Source organism: Podarcis bocagei (assembly GCF_964188305.1).
Source record: "Podarcis bocagei genome assembly, chromosome: 3".
Taxonomy (NCBI): Eukaryota; Metazoa; Chordata; class Lepidosauria; order Squamata; family Lacertidae; genus Podarcis; species Podarcis bocagei.
The window spans coordinates 99341286-99357291 of NC_138127.1; the positions used below are offsets into that span (position 1 = coordinate 99341286).

The 16006-nt window shown below is 43.7% G+C and overlaps 1 protein-coding gene across 2 annotated transcripts in view; it reads right to left on the reverse strand.

Moving 5' to 3' along the window:
- Positions 1–624: 624 nt before the first annotated feature.
- Positions 625–16006, reverse strand: part of PPP4R3B (protein phosphatase 4 regulatory subunit 3B) — a 31910-nt gene continuing 16528 nt past the window's right edge. For both annotated transcript variants that reach the window (XM_081188519.1, XM_081188520.1), the window contains exons 9-16: positions 14844–14946; positions 12266–12307; positions 10527–10685; positions 9064–9233; positions 6381–6520; positions 4699–4883; positions 4352–4554; positions 625–2203 (exon numbers count right to left, since the gene is read on the reverse strand). In XM_081188519.1, coding sequence (XP_081044645.1) covers positions 2108–2203; positions 4352–4554; positions 4699–4883; positions 6381–6520; positions 9064–9233; positions 10527–10685; positions 12266–12307; positions 14844–14946 — 1098 coding nt within the window. In that variant the 3' untranslated portion in view covers positions 625–2107. The remainder of the gene's footprint in view (positions 2204–4351; positions 4555–4698; positions 4884–6380; positions 6521–9063; positions 9234–10526; positions 10686–12265; positions 12308–14843; positions 14947–16006) is intronic.

Genomic DNA, 16006 nt, shown 5'->3' on the forward strand with positions numbered 1-16006 from the left:
AACTTTCCATGTCATTAAACTATTAAAAAAAACACTGATTGTTGCTATAGAAGTGACTCGTGGGGCAGGGCCTGCATGTGTTCTTAAAGCTCTCAACAGTCTTTGAAAATGGATGGAAGATGAGAGACCAAATGCGTTGGGTCTTTTTTCATTTGCTTAATAAAAGCTTGGAGACAGGCCAGATTTCCCCACCTCATATAGAGCTTAAGAAGAAAATTGTTAGCGGGTTTGGGGGCAGGGGGAGAAGAAGAGAGAGACTTGCCAGGAATACAAAGTGAGCATATGAAGCCTACATAGTAACACTGCTGAACCAGCCCAAATGTTTTGCCACCCACTTCCCTTCAAACAAAGGAGTCTTCAGATGAAGTGAGAAGGAAGCCCCTATTTTTAGTTGCCTGGAGCCCCCAGATGGCAGAGATATGTCCTTCAGGCCATATTAACTGTCAGTCATTGCAACACACCAAATCAAATCTGGGAACATTCATTTCTCCCCGCTAGATTTGGTTTGGTGGCATATAATGATCAATTTGTACAAATAACTATCTCATTAAAATCCTCTAAAATGGCCACATTTCAAAATCTGAATTAACTTACCATTTACAACAAACCAAACAAAACCAATAATTATGGAATTACAGGGTCACATTTTAATTCCTGAATTTTACAGTTCAGCATTAATATCACCACATGTATACAAATGGTGTAAAACAAGTACAGTGGTTTTCTTTTTCAATACAAAATAAACTTCTGTTTCATGGAAAAACTATACTTCATATCTACACAGTCAGCCCATCTTTTGCAAACAATAGCTAAAATTAAAATTAACTACAAAATCTCCAAAACAGGGAAACTGTGTCAGTAACTGTTCCAGGAGAAATGGACCCTAACACATTGCAAGAGTGATCTATATGGTGAATTGCTGCTGGTTTCATAAGTTCATTATCACTCTTAATGCAATTTGTAGTTTGGGGAATTCTTTCTTCTGCATGATCTCAGATCATATATGGCCAAACTAACATTAAAATATTTACAGTTCACTTGCTCTCAAAATAAAAAAGGTCTCAAAATGGTTGCCTCAATCAATTTACCTAATGTACTTTTTTTTTTTTTTGAAATTTGCTTAAATACATGGAATGTGTTAAGAAGCAGCCTTTGTACTATCCCCCCACTCCCAGGTTCAAGGTGCTGCGCGTTGACTCCACCTCCCAATCATTCTTGGTTAAAAATGACTATGCCCCCAAACCTTCCGGCATTTCACAGTACTCTCTCTCTTTTACTCTTGCAAATGTGAAATGCAGATTTCTCAAGGGGAAAAAATGCTGAAGCTAGCAGGGAGCGACTCCATTTGACCTGGCTTCCCGTAAGATGCTACTGGTAGTTGCAACTCAGATGCTGCTTCCAAGCACTAGGGCTTAGTGATGTTTTCTATATATTTTACTGTAAGCTGATGAGCCTTGGGTACCAGCCTTCCTGAACAGCTTCTTGTAGTCATCTTCAATTTTGAACCAAGCTTCTTTTTTCCTCCCAAAAACTAGAGGTGGGGGAGGGGGAAGAAATCAATTTGCCACTCAACATGCACTACATAGCAGGGTGGTGATACCCTCTGTGTTTTGGCTGACTGTGCAAGTAGTGGTCCCCAACTTTTGAATTCTTTTTTTTTTATGGAAAGAGAATCATTTAAAAGAGGCAACTGCTTAAAAAAAACCACAATGGACAGCACCGTTACAAAGTCATGTTACTAGGTTTGCAACTGAAGCCTTACAATTTTCTTCTAGCTTGGGGAAACCCTGCAATATCAAAAAAGTTACTTGTCCCATCCCCTCACAGAGCCCGAGGTGTTCTTTTTGCTGGCAACCTGTCATCCAGGCGCTGATTAGTAACCCACCATTTCAGTTTAATTTTTAACAGCCCGAATGGCAGACTCGCTGACTAGAAAGAGATTAGGTTCTTTGGAAGCCTGGTGTTCTCAGAACTAAACCCTTCTAGTCGAGTTTCTTTTGCTACTCCTTGCATTCTCGTGTATTTTCCAGGGAGAAAGCTTTCTGTCAGACTATTTAGTTCAGTCACAGCATTTGAGCACCCTCAATAAGAGTTTGTCTCAATATTCTTAAGAGCCAAGACGAGGTCTTTTCCTTGGGGATGTTTCCTCCTCTTCATCTTCTTCCTCATCATCTGGATAATCCACAAGGCCGACTAAACTTCCCTGTTGAAGGCAAAGAAAAGGCTCAGATTGAAAAGAATTCTTGAGAACCATCTTGTTGCAGAATGACGCCCCCACTAGCTGCCAGCATATGCAGGGAAAACTAAGAGCATCACTTGGGGTTGCCTGATGTAGCCACTGCCTCCGACAAGAGCAAAGATTACATTTCATATGAAGACATGTATACCCCATGTATATATCTGCCATAATTTCAGAGAGTGAGGATAACTAATTACTCTGCAAGCAGATAGGGGGAAAGTCCTTAAAGACAACAATGGTATGTTTCTATCTTATGGAATATGCTGCTGCAAGATGAGACCTTATCAATGGCTATTAACTATGATAGTTAAATGGCATCTCCATGCTGAGGTGATGACTCTCTCACAACCAGATGGTTTGGGCAAACAACAAGGAAGGACTACTGCTTGAGGAACGGCTAAGGGAGCTGGGCATGTTTAGCCTGGAGAAGAGGAGGTTAAGGGGTGATATGATAGCCATGTTCAAATATATAAAAGGATGTCACATAGAGGAGGGAGAAAGGTTGTTTTCTGCTGCTCCAGAGAAGCGGACACGGAGCAATGGATCCAAACTACAAGAAAGAAGATTCCACCTAAACATTAGGAAGAACTTCCTGACAGTAAGAGCTGTTTGACAGTGGAATTTGCTGCCAAGGAGTGTGGTGGAGTCTCCTCCTTTGGAGGTCTTTAAGCAGAGGCTTGACAACCATATGTCAGGAGTGCTCTGATGGTGTTTCCTGCTTGGCAGGGGGTTGGACTCGATGGCCCTTGTGGTCTCTTCCAACTCTATGATTCTATGATTCTATGCTGCATTTGGCTTTTGGGCAGCATCTGACTGACAACTGTGGTAAACAAGAGGCTAAGCTACATGGACGTTTGGCTCTTTTCATGTGTTATGGAGCCTGACCACAGATGCAGCCCCCAATTGTCATGAGTAATAATCAGAAGTCATTATTAAACAGCAAAAAGATAAACTGATGCCTTTTGCAATTCAGATCTGCTGTGTTCAAAGCGTGCCTGAAGCAGGAAGAGTTCAAATAAGCATTAAGCCCTGCAAACAAAAGCCGTTTTGGGCTGGCTGCTCAAATGTCCCACGTAACCTGGAAAACAGCATTATGAGATGCAGTCCCTGGTCAAGACATTCAAACTAGTGGAAATGATCCATTTAAGTGCATACAAAGAGCCCTGTGGGATCAGGTCAGTGGCCCATCTAGTCCCGCATCCCATTTCCCACAGCATCTCACTTCTGCAAGCACACCCTCCCCTCCTGTGGTTTCCAGCAGATTTTCATATATTTTTGACACAAGCCAGAATTTCTGTGGCCTCTATGGAAAAATCTGAGCCCTAAAAATGCCACTGGAGTTCCTTAACATGACATGGATAATACTGTCACTGGATTAATTTTAAATGTATTACCCTGGCTGACTACCAGATACAGTGGTGCCTCGCAAGACGAAAAGAATCCGTTCCGCGAGTCTCTTCATCTTGCGGTTTTTTCGTCTTGCGAAGCAAGCCCATTAGCGGCTTAGCGCTATTAGCGGCTTAGCTGATTAGCAGCTCAGCTGATAAGCGGCTTAGCGGATCAGCTGTTAAGCGGCTTAGCATCAGCTGATAAGCGGCTTGGGAAAAAGGAGGGGGGGAAGGAAAAAAACCCGCAGGAACTCGCAAGACATTTTCGTCTTGCGAAGCAAGCCCATAGGAAATTTGTTTTGCGAAGCACCTCCAAAACGGAAAACCCTTTCATCTAGCGGGTTTTCCGTCTTGCGAGGCATTCGTCTTGCGGGGCACCACTGTATTTCAACTGACTAACATTCAAAAGCAGTATTAAAAGTACCACCCCAACACTAAAGAGCCATAAGCTCATGAATCCCAATGTCAGCTCTCAGCAAAATGCCCATCCTAATCAGCAAAGTTTTGTCACATTTATACTCCTGCCAGGGTCAAGCTGTAGCGAACTGCAGACCAAAACAATGCTGTGTTGTAAGAGTCTTGACACTGGGGAAGCCCACTATGTCCCACCAGCTTTACCTCGTAGGTAAGTACAGTGAGGAAGGTCTAGCCTCTGGGCTTTAAGAACAGGTTTATACATTTGAAGGGGCTTTCTCACCATCATCAATGATACCAGTTGGCTCACCTTTGTGGCTGTGACCGCTGCAGTCAAATTGGCATTCTTAGAAGAAGAACCATTTGAACTTGCTGGCGACGTCTGAGCTGCTACAGATTTACTGTTTGTACTATTTGCTCCATTAGTTGCACTGGCGGAGTGGGAAAATGTGAATTTGAAACCACCTGCTGAAGTTCTTTTGGGGAGATTCTCTTTGTCTTCACTCTCTTTTGCTATTGGAGAAAAACATTTTTTGTTTAGCATTGCCATTAAGATAAATAATCTATATAAGCCGAGGTGCATACAGCAGCTCAACTGAACTACTTCTTCAAATGGTGCTTCCAACTGCGGGAAGCATGGCAAAAATGGGTGAATACCTTTTTTTGTTTCCATGAATTTCTCATAACTATCTGGAAAATCGTCCTCTGACTTCGATTTTTCTACAGGGGGTACAACTGCTTCACCCTCCTCCTCTTCATCTTCATTGAACCACATTTCCTCATCATCCTCCAAGGTCCTAGCATCTCTACGGAACCTGTTGCTACGCAGTATAGATGGGACACTGTAAAATACACACACAAAAACGCTCAAAATCTGACATGCGGGGGGAGGTACCCTATATAAGATGACAAAGCTAGACCATGCATGGTTGGTACGGTATGGAGAAGTTAGCAGAAAACAACCTTGAGAGTAGTTAGTTAAGGCCAGCATCCCGGTCTTCCTCTAAGGAGCTTAAAGGTAAAGGTAAAGGTGGCCGACTCTGGGGTTGCAGCACTCATCTCGCTTTATTGGCCGAGGGAGCCAGCGTACAGCTTCTGGGTCATGTGGCCAGCATGACTAAGCCACTTCTGGCAAACCAGAGCAGCGCACAGAAACGCCATTTACCTTCCTGCCTGAGCTGTACCTATTTATCTACTTGCACTTTGACATGCTTTTGAACTGCTAGGTTGGCAGGAGCAGGGACTGAGCAACGGGAGCTCACCCCGTCGCGAGGAATCAAATTGCTGACCTTCTGATCAGCAAGTCCTGGGCTCTGTGGTTTCACCCACAGCGCCACCCGCGTACCTTCTAAGGAGCTTAGGGCAGCCTTTTATAGGATTGTGGGCCATCTGAACTTCCACAGCAGCCAACTAGTCTTTCAGGGTCTTCTAACACCTTCAGGAATTATGGGCTGCTCTGCACCAACCTACTTGTTGGCTCAACTAATCTCTGTTCCTCTCACCATGTCAAAATCCCAGCATGAGAATTTCCCTAAAGGGGGGGATTCCCCCTCACCCCTGGATATATTGTATTAATGCATTAAAACAATCTATTTGCTGCCCTTCAGCTTTCAGGATGCCTTACCAAGTCAGAGTCTCAGAGATCCAAGCAACATAAAATTTCCTTCCAGATATGTAAAGGTAAAGGGACCCCTGACCATTAGGTCCAGTCGTGGCCGACTCTGGGGTTGCGACGCTCATCTCGCTTTATTGGCCGAGGGAGCCGGTGTACAGCTTCCGGGTCATGTGGCCAGCATGACTAAGCCGCTTCTGGCAAACCAGAGCAGCGCACGGAAACGCTGTTTACCTTCCCGCCGGAGTGGTACCTATTTATCTACTTGCACTTTGATGTGCTTTCAAACTGCTAGGTTGGCAGGAGTAGGGACCGAGCAATGGGAGCTCACCCCAACGCGGGGATTCGAACTGCCAACCTTCTGATCGGCAAGTCCTAGGCTCTGTGGTTTAACCCACAGCGCCACCCGCGTCCCTTAACTGTGGCCTAATTCTAGTTACCTCACCTGTTTTGAAATTAAGCAACATGCTTTTCAAAGCAAACCAAGAAACAAAATGCTGAGATCCAGAAGTCTTGGAGTTGTAAAGTGGAGAGAGAAATGTACTAAATACAAAAAGTCCTGACCAGGTAAAACACTCTATTGTTATATACTGTGCATTCTTTGTAAGAAAGGCTGGCACATTTGACAGTATCATTAACTGGACAAGCAAGGCAGGAACATTTCATGAAACCTAGAAAGGCCGTACAAAGATGCTTTCAGTTTGACATTTAGGATCAAGAGGGATACCTGTTCAGTTTCTGGCTTTGTCTGTCTTTCTCTTGCTCATATTTTGTCTTCAGTCCTTTAAACGTCTGAACATATTCAATGGATTCAAGTGCCTTATAAAAGTTTTCAACTATATGTGCAGTAAGTGATTTGATATCTTCCTGCGTTAACACAAAACAAAGGCTAGCGTTACCAAGCTGGATAAGAAAGCAGATCTCAATCTCAGCCCATCACTGCAGTTAAATGCTAACTTTCCCCTTCACAGCAAAAGGGTAAAAGTGATTTAAGCTTGAAACTTGGGTTTCGTGATTGAGCAGCCTGTCTCCTCAGGAATATTTTACTGAAGTAATACCCTCTGACAACGTACACGAGGAATTCCAGACGATTCACTCATATGCTTGTGTGCTTCCTGAGCTAACAGGCCAAAGACATGCAGAGAACTCTGTAGCCACAAACAGTACGGCTGTATACAGAAATACAATTATGACATGGGGGTGGTAAGAGTTAAGAGTCAAAACACCTGCCCCCTTCCAAATTATTTTCCTCTACTAATTCACACAAGCCTTTGGTGCAGCACTTACAAAAATGGAATCAAACTAAAGCAGCTACTGTATTCATCTCCATGTGACAGCCAGTTTGCTTCCTGCCAAACAGGGATAAGATTGTGGCAGAACTCTTAGTATAAGTGGTGCTCTTCCAAGCTTGAAAGCTGTACTATGTGTTTTATAGACTCTGGGGATATCCCTTGTAGGCTGAAGAAAAAAGAAACAGCCTCATGGCTTTCTGTAAGACTGAGCTCCCTCAATTTCCCAGAAATTTGAAGAGAAGCAAGTAATGGGTTAAAAGACTTTTTTTAAAGTCAATACACCTATGAGAGAAGAGTGAGATTTAAATTCAAATAAGCAATACTATTTCTTTTATTTTCATTAGTACACCTGTCAGGCTATTAATCATTCTGAGTGCTCACAGGTTGCAGAACACTGAGCGTAGACATAGCCTGTTCCTCTCTGCCGCCTACTGACACAACCGTGGCACATCAGTCACGGCTGCAACGCCTGTAGGGGCAGAAGCCATACTATTTCTAACACAGATTTTTCAAATCAGTTCTATTTGGATCTCTGTGGGTGTGAAGAATGATTTTGAATTAGCCACCCTACTGCCTCAAGCTGCCCCTTTTTCCCGTTTGTGATGTTTGCATAACAGGCTGGAAAAAAATATAGTGTGAACATTATGATCATTGCTGATACTCAGAAACAGCAACACTCAACTACGTTTACCCAGAGCAATTTAATTTCAATGGGTCTGATCTATGCAAACCACAGTTGAACACCACCTTTTAGCTTGAAATTACTAACATACTCTGGGGGAAAAATCACTGACTCAAAATCACTAAATGAAACTAGCTTTACAAGCCCGGTTAACATCCTTTTGCATTGAAACGGGTGAAGTGTTCTATGATGTGTTTTGTATACGAATTCCTGGAAAATCACTGTGGAGCTCAAGATGCACAGCAGGGAAGGAAGGAGAGCGTTCTAGTCATAGAGCGCACTAGAAACCTGGCTTCCATTATGGGAATTTTGAGTCAACTACCCTGTTCAGCTGCTCCTCTCTTTTGGCAGCTGGTGGTAGGTGTAGAAGTCAAAACGTTCTGAGCAACAGCACACACTTGAGAGTTTCTCTGCAGCTAACGCAGACACTTCTTCTAGCAGAAGACTGCCCCATACTCTTGTTCTGAATAGCACAGCTAGTAAAGCGCTGGGACAGCCTTCCCCAACTTGGTGCCCTTCCACAGCTTTGGATTACACTAACACCAGCCAGCATGGCCAATGGTCAGGGGTGATGGAAGCTGGGAGTCCAAAACATCTGGAAGGGGTCAGGCTGGGGAAGGCTTCTCCAAGGCATTTACGCAGGCCTGTCAAGACACTTTTAAAGAGTCTGAACAAAATATGAGAACACGTCTGTGGCTCGCATGCAGGGTTTAACAAAACCACTTGCCATGCTCCCCATGCAGAGTGTTGCATCACCCTCTAGTGAGTGGCAAGTCACACATGGCCAAACCAGGAAAACCCCCTGGAACAGGAAGGGCTGGACACAGCTGCTCAAAGGAAAGGCCGGCAGGGGAGGGAGAGAGAATAGGGAATAGACTCAAGATTCAGTCCTTTCCATGTGATACTCTAGTAGTAATGGTCCATTCCCCTATATTGCTGCAACGCAGGGTGTGTGTGTGTGTTTTTTACACAACACATCCTTGAAGATGGCAGGATCCCCAAGGACCTGCTCTACAGGGAGCTGACTTCAGGCACCAGGCCCATTGGCAGATCAACTCTATGCTACAAGATGTCTGCAAACATGACATGAAGGCTGGTGACATCAACTTTCCTGTGTGGGAATCCCTTGCAGAAGACTGCAGCACCTGGAGACAGGCCATCTGGTCATGTATCCATAGCAATGACCAAAGGAGGAATGACCGCTGGGAAGAGCGCAGAGTGAAGAAAAACCATGGTCCATCTGTAGCAGTACAACCAGCCACTGTCATCTGCAAGCTGCCAACAGTTTGACCTCACCCCCAAAGGCTCACTCCTCCACAGTCTCCCAAGACAGATGGATGCCCACAACACATAAAAAGTTATTTCCAGCGTTCAGTAGCAAGATCTAAAGCTCACACATGCCTAAAAGGTTTCTTGGAATTGAAAGCACAACTTACCACTCTGATGAATTCAAAAAGTTCAATGACTGCTGAATTCAGAAGATTGTACCTAGTTCCATTATCCAAAAGAGCATTTATGACGGGCTCAAACAGGTTTCCTTTGGTGATATAACGGTTATAAAACTCATCCTTTAGGCCGATTATCCTCCTCATGAAACGAAGAGCACCTGCAATAATAATAATAAATAATAATAATAATAATAATAATAATAATAATAATAATAATAATAATATCTTTATTGTCATTGCCTCCTTCGGGGACAATGAAATTACTTGACTGCACCGTAAAAACACTAATTAAACAATACAGTATAATACAGCAAGGGAGATTAGATGACTTTCAAAGTCCGGGCTTCCCATTCAAGGCCGAGATCGCTCTGGAGAAGAAGCTGTTCTTAAGACGGCTCGTTCTTGTCTTCATCGTCCTGTATCTCCGTCCCGACGGCAGGAGCTCGAAGAGACGGTGACCAGGATGCGATGGATCTTTTACTATGTCCAATGCCTTCCTATGGCACCTTGTGGCATAAATCTGCTCTAAGGTGGAGAGTGGGCAGCCAACAATGCTCTCTGCTGCCTTAACAACCCTGCACAACCCCATCCTGTCCCGGGTAGTACAGCTTCCGTACCACACACATAAGCCATAAGTGAGCACGCTCTCAATGGCACAGTGATAGAAGGCAAGCAGCAGTTTCTGCAGAAGATGGTTTTTCCTTAGAATTCTCAAAAGTACAGTCTCTGCTGCGCCTTCTTCACAAGCCCCCTTGTGTTGACACTCCAGGACAGATCCTCTTGTAATTCAATGCCCAAAAATCTGAACGTTGTTACCCTCTCCACACAGACCCCATCAATCAAAAGTGGTTGGACGTTGCTCTTCTGTCTCCTGAAGTCCACCACAAGTTCCTTTGTCTTCCTTGTATTTATGAGCAAGTTGTTAGCTCTGCACCACTCTGTCAGCCGCTCCACCTCATCTCTATAATCCGTTTCACCCTCCCTTTCAGGGATGAGCCCAATCACAGTTGTGTCATCTGCAAATTTGACAACCCTATTACTAGGGTGAGTAGCGACACAATCATACGTGTAGAGAATATAAAGGAGTGGACTGAGTACGCATCCCTGTGGTGTTCCTGTGTTAGTCTTAAGCATATTAGAGGTATAAGGGCCCAACCGAACTCTTAACAAGCATTTTAAGAGGGTCCTTTCTAGTCCTCACACTACCTGCATCTGTTTACACAAGCTGAAAGGAGTAGTCCAGTTTACTGACCAGCAGCAAACTATGATGTCTAGGACAGCCTTCCCAAACCTGGTGTTGTCCAGATGATATTGGACTACAACTCCCATCAACGCCAACCATGCTGACTGGAGCTGATGGGAATCCAAGAGTCCAACAACTGGTGTGCACCAAGTTGAGGAAAGCTGGTCTAGGAGCCAGCTTAGAAAATGAAAATTGACCTGCTACTTACACAGTGCCAAAAAGGTGTGTTTTGAATTCATCAAGACCAACACTCTTCTCAGCAAATCCTTGTTCATAATATAGTTCTTGATGTGATATGTGTGGTGTTCCACACAAAAGGTGAGCAGCTCCAAAATTAAGGCAAGCAGCTGTGCTGTTTGGTAGTTGTCTGCCAAAGGAACAAAACCCAGTTAGATACAATGAACCCTGCAAATGCCAAAGTCACGACAAAAATAGTGTTCGCCTAGGAGTAAGACTTTCCCCAAGCCAGACATTTATGTCAAGCAAGCTTGAGATCCAAAACCTTTGCCATGGAGCAGAGTTCTCTAAGCACAAGCTGGGATCCTAGGTCTAGCATTGTTTTTATTTAAAATCTTTTGTACCCAGCCTCTCTGATTCTTAAGGAGGCTCAGATTTACTAAAGTTAATAAAAATGTAATAACAAACAAACAAAAAAACTTGCGGAAAAAATCATCAGTAACTGTATCAAATCAGTCAGCTGTTGCTACAGAAGATGCATGTACCTCCTTAAACATGGGTAGGCAAACTAAGGCCTGGGGGCCAGATGCGGCCCAATCGCCGTCTCAATCTGGCCCGCGGACGGTCCAGGAATCGGTGTGTTTTCACATGAGTAGGATGTGTCCTTTTATTTAAAATGCATCTCTGGGTTATTTGGGGGCATAGGAATTCGTTCTCCTCCCCTGTCCCCCAAAAATATAGTCTGGCCCCCCACAAGGTCTGAGGGACAGTAGACCGGTCCCCTGCTGAAAAAGTTTGCTGACCCCTGTCCTTAAATGTCCAGGAGTGTTTCTGAAAGTTCTCTAAAATCCCTTGGTAGCTGGTCTTGCCTGTGGCCACGGCACACCAAAAGCTTAGAGATTTGTGAAAAGCCTGTGCGCAGAGTGGCTGTATTCACAAAGTGGATGATTTCACACAACCATTCACGCAATGCATTTGTATGTCACATTCTTCAGCCCTCCACATCGTGGAGGATTTGGAAGGAGCCAAGGACACACTTGCAATCCTGGTTTCCCAGTTCAGACATAAACGTATAAAAGAATAGCCTTGTTGGATCAGATCAAAGTCTCATCTAGTCCAGTATCCTGTTTTCACAATGGCCAACTAGATGCCTGTGTGAAACATACAACAGCACCCGCTCATGATCCCCAGCTGCTGAAATTCCAAAGCATGCTACCTCTAATACTGAAGATAATACAGCCACCGTGGCTAGTTGCTAATCCCATTTTAAGACATCCAAATCACCAGCCATTGCTAGTTTGTGGTAGTAAACTCCACAGTTGAGTTATTTGCTGTGTGAATAGGTACTTCCTTTTGTGTGTCCTGTATCTCTCAGCTTCATTAAAGCACTTTAGTTCTAGTATTATGAGAGAAATAGAAAAACCTCTCTCTATCCGCACCGCGCTGCAGTTGGACAAAACAAGATGTTTGCTATTCTGCCAGAGGCATGAGAGAACCACACAAGCGCATGGCTCATTCCAGATCCTTCATGCTTTGGCAGACCAGTGGCAGTGATGGCTGAATGCAGCCTTCTTGCTGTCAATTGGGAACACGATTTCCCCATTTTTTAGGGTGATGTCTCTAGAATGCCCCATTCCCCCAGGAGGAAGATAAAGTTGTCAATCTAAGATTCCTAGGAAAGGGTCTTTCCATATGTATACCTCATTTCAAATTAGGATGGTGGTGGTGGGGGGGTTAAGAAAAAAAAAAATCACAAATGCATCCACCTACCTGGGCAAATTGTATTACTCTTGTTGCTTCCAACTACCACATCTAAAAGAAGTGAAAAGATTTAGCACTGTTAAGCTGCCTGCTTAATGGCTGTGGCAAACAGAAACTACATTTTATTTCAAGGTCAGACAACTTCTGACTCGCCTGTGCAGCACAAGAAGCCCACCCAAACTCTTTTTGGAGGAGGTTGTCAGGCACCAGAACCCACCTAATTTTGTCTGTAACACCATTGGAGTTGCACACATGTACTCCATCTGCGAATAGTACTGTGTTAGCCACTAAAAGTTGGTGGTAAAAGATAGGAGACATGCAAGTCAGCATGGAGAGTTTGCAAAAAGCTACAAAAACAAGTTACCAATCCCATTCTACTCTGTTTTCATTGCAGCAACCTTTGAATCTCAGAACTGCTTAAGTGACTTTTAAAGATATGGGTTTATTTTTGTAAGAAACCACTGTGCCTGAAAAATCAGCAGCCTGGTTCACACACAACAGGAAACTGTGGTTTCCCACTGTGTGACCAAGCCTGCATGAGCCTTGGGTTTGTGTGTTTCCTCTCTTCACCTTCCGAGCCTATGAAGAGAAGCTTCCAGTTTTAAACTAAACACAGTTCCCTTTGACACCCCAATGCTGGAAACAAAGATTTGTTTAAACTACAGCAAGTAAGAACAAGTCTATCTTGCTCTCTGATCACAACTCCTCATGTTTGGATACCAAGGGAAACAGTGGTTGCTTTAAAACTGGAAGCTTCTCTTCCTCATGGGCTTGAGAGAGGAAGAAGGAAGCTACACCTGAGTCAGTGTGCTAGGCAAAAACGATGAGACAGTTTCTCAAGAGATCCCTTGGTTTCTGAAATTATTTTAGAGTACAATGGTACATCGCAAGACGAATGCCTCGCAAGACGGAAAACTCGCAAAACGAAAGGGTTTTTTGTTTTTTGAGCTGCTTCGCAAGACGATTTTCCCTATGGGCTTGCTTCGCAAGACGGAAACGTCTTGCAAGTTTGTTTCCTTTTTCTTAACACCGTTAATACAGTTGCGACTTGACTTCGAGGAGCAACTCATAGCACGCGGTGTGGTAGCCTTTTTGAGGTTTTTGAAGACTTTGGTGATTTTTGAAGCTTTTCCAAAACGTTTCCGGCACGTGCTTCGCAGGACGAAAAAAATCGCAAGACGACAAAACTCGCGGAACGAATTAATTTCGTCTTGCGAGGCACCACTGTAACTCAAAAAGGAAGCACTGTACATCATAATGCAAGACTTTTTTTGTCTAAAAATTTACAAAAATGCAGTCAAGATCAGCAGCCAATATCCAACAACAGAAGGCTGTTTGTAGAACTGAAGCCCCTGAAGACCAGAATTTTCAGTACTCGGCAGTGGGTGAAAACAAGAACCCAGAAAAATCTGGAATTTTACAACAGTACAGTCGTACCTTGGTTCTTGAACAGAATCCGTTCCAGAAATCCGTTCGACTTCAGAAAACGTTTGAAAACCAAGGCGCGGCTTCCGATTGCTGCGGGAGCTTCCTGCACTCATTCGGAAGCTGCGGAGGACATCTGGCTTCCAAAAAATGTTTGCAAACCAAAACACTCACTTCCGGGTTCGCGGCATTCGGGAGCCAAAACATTCGAGTCACAAGGCATTTGAGAATCAAGATACGACTACATTTGGACTAACCACAAACACAGCATTCAGATGTTAATCCTAAACCAGCTTAGCAAAAGGGGTACAAGCCTGGGTGAGCTTTGCTTGCTCCTCTGGCACAGCCTTGAAGACACTAGAAGTGTTAGCTTTAGTTTCCAACTACAGTGGTACCTTGGTTTAAGAACAGCTTAGTTTATGAACAACTTGGATTAAGAACGCTGCAAACCATGTTTTGATTTGCGAACTTTGCCTTGGAAGCAGAACATGTTCCATTTGTAAACTGAGTCTCCCGTTGCTATGGGAAAGCACACCTTGGTTGAACAATGCTTTGGTTTAAGAACGGACTTCCAGTACGGATTAAGTTCGTAAACCAAGGTACCACTGTATTTATTTCACCTGAATGGAGAACTGTGACTAGGGCTAACTATCTTTAGGAACAGCCTCCGCCAACCCTGTGTCCTCAAGTTGTTTTGGACTACCAGCCATGCTGACGGTAGTTGACACATCTGAAGGACACAAGGTTGGGGAAGGATGGCTTAGGGAAACAAGCCAAAGACCTAAACCTCAGTTTGAAGTTGGCTTTCTTCCCCAGCGACAGTTGGTTTAGGTTTGCCCATAATGAGAAAATGTGGTTAGTTCAACGAGGAAGCTAAAGGTCCAATCTCCTCCTTGTAACTGTGCTAGAGGAGAATGGCAGCATGCAAGCTCACGCATGCAACACTAATCCATGTGAAGCAGCCACACTCTCCTTCCACCAGCCTTCTGCAAACCTCGGACAGCTCAATACAACCAGGGCATAAAAGTATGCAAGTCTCGGTTTGAGTAAATTAATCCGCACAACAAAAACACAGTTTGTCTTGCAAACAGCTGCATGAGTCTGAAATACGAAAACGTGGATAGAAGAAGGCAGAAAAGACAATCAAAACATCTGATCTTACCTTTGTCGCTTTTGTCCTCTGATGTGTTTGCCAGAAGTGGAGCAGTGAGGACATGCATACAATGGTTGTAGAAAAAATTGAGAAACTCACTTTTCTCGGTTTTCTGAAACAGAAAATACTAACCAGATTAGCAAATATGCTAACAGCATGTAAAGTCATGCAGCTGAGAAGTAACAAACAACCAAACAAAGAGAAATCAAAGATGCTGAATTCAGCGCCGTCAAGGTATCTTCTACCCAGAAGAGATGCAAGCCAGCACATTCCCACTTATTATTTGAATGTTTTAAATAGCTTTGAGGGGTATTTTTGGCAATCAAGCGGTATATAAATTGTATGAATACAATAAATTAAAAAATCTGTAAAATTAGGGTGGCCTCACCCTAATGAGGTGGGGCAGGGCCCTTCTCTGCCCTGGTACCTAAGTTATGCAACTGCCTTTCTTCACCAATTAACACAGAATCCAAGCTGTTGCTTTTCAAGCACCAGATAACCCCCCCTTTTTTTAAAAAAGACACATTCCCGTATGTTTAACATTCCTGAGTTTTAGCGGCTTGATGACTTTAAATGGCTCTGGAGGATGCAGCTGTTGTGAAATTAAACTCTGTGTTTTATTTCCTCTTTAAACTGTTTTATAGGCAGCAGTTTTAAGATATGCTGTAAGATACCTTGAGACTCATATAATGAAAGGGAGGACTGAGATGCTTTAAACGACAATACGGCACGCACGCACCAGCATAAACATTCACACAGCTACAGAGCACTGGGATTTCTATCATACCATTGTGCAGTCACAATGGAACAGGAAATCGCAACACAGTTTGTGTTTTACCTCAAAGCCGCCATGGCAGCTTACCTAGCTAGTAAACTTCAGTTTGAGAGCATGAACTTGGTCCTTCTAAATTAAAATCCCCAACTCTTCCCATTGCACCAGACTGAAATAATTTTTTTACTATATAAACACTTGCTCCCAGCCCAGATTATGTAAGACCTTAGTTTGCAGGCAATGGTATTAACCATGCCCCACCTGCCATGGGGAGCTCAAAGGTAACCCATTCCATATATGGTGTTGATGCCTTTCAATCCCCTGGGCAGCAGACATGACAGGAGAACTCATCATTCAATCCAAGAGTGGACAAAGTTTGAACTGAACACAAAACGGTGTA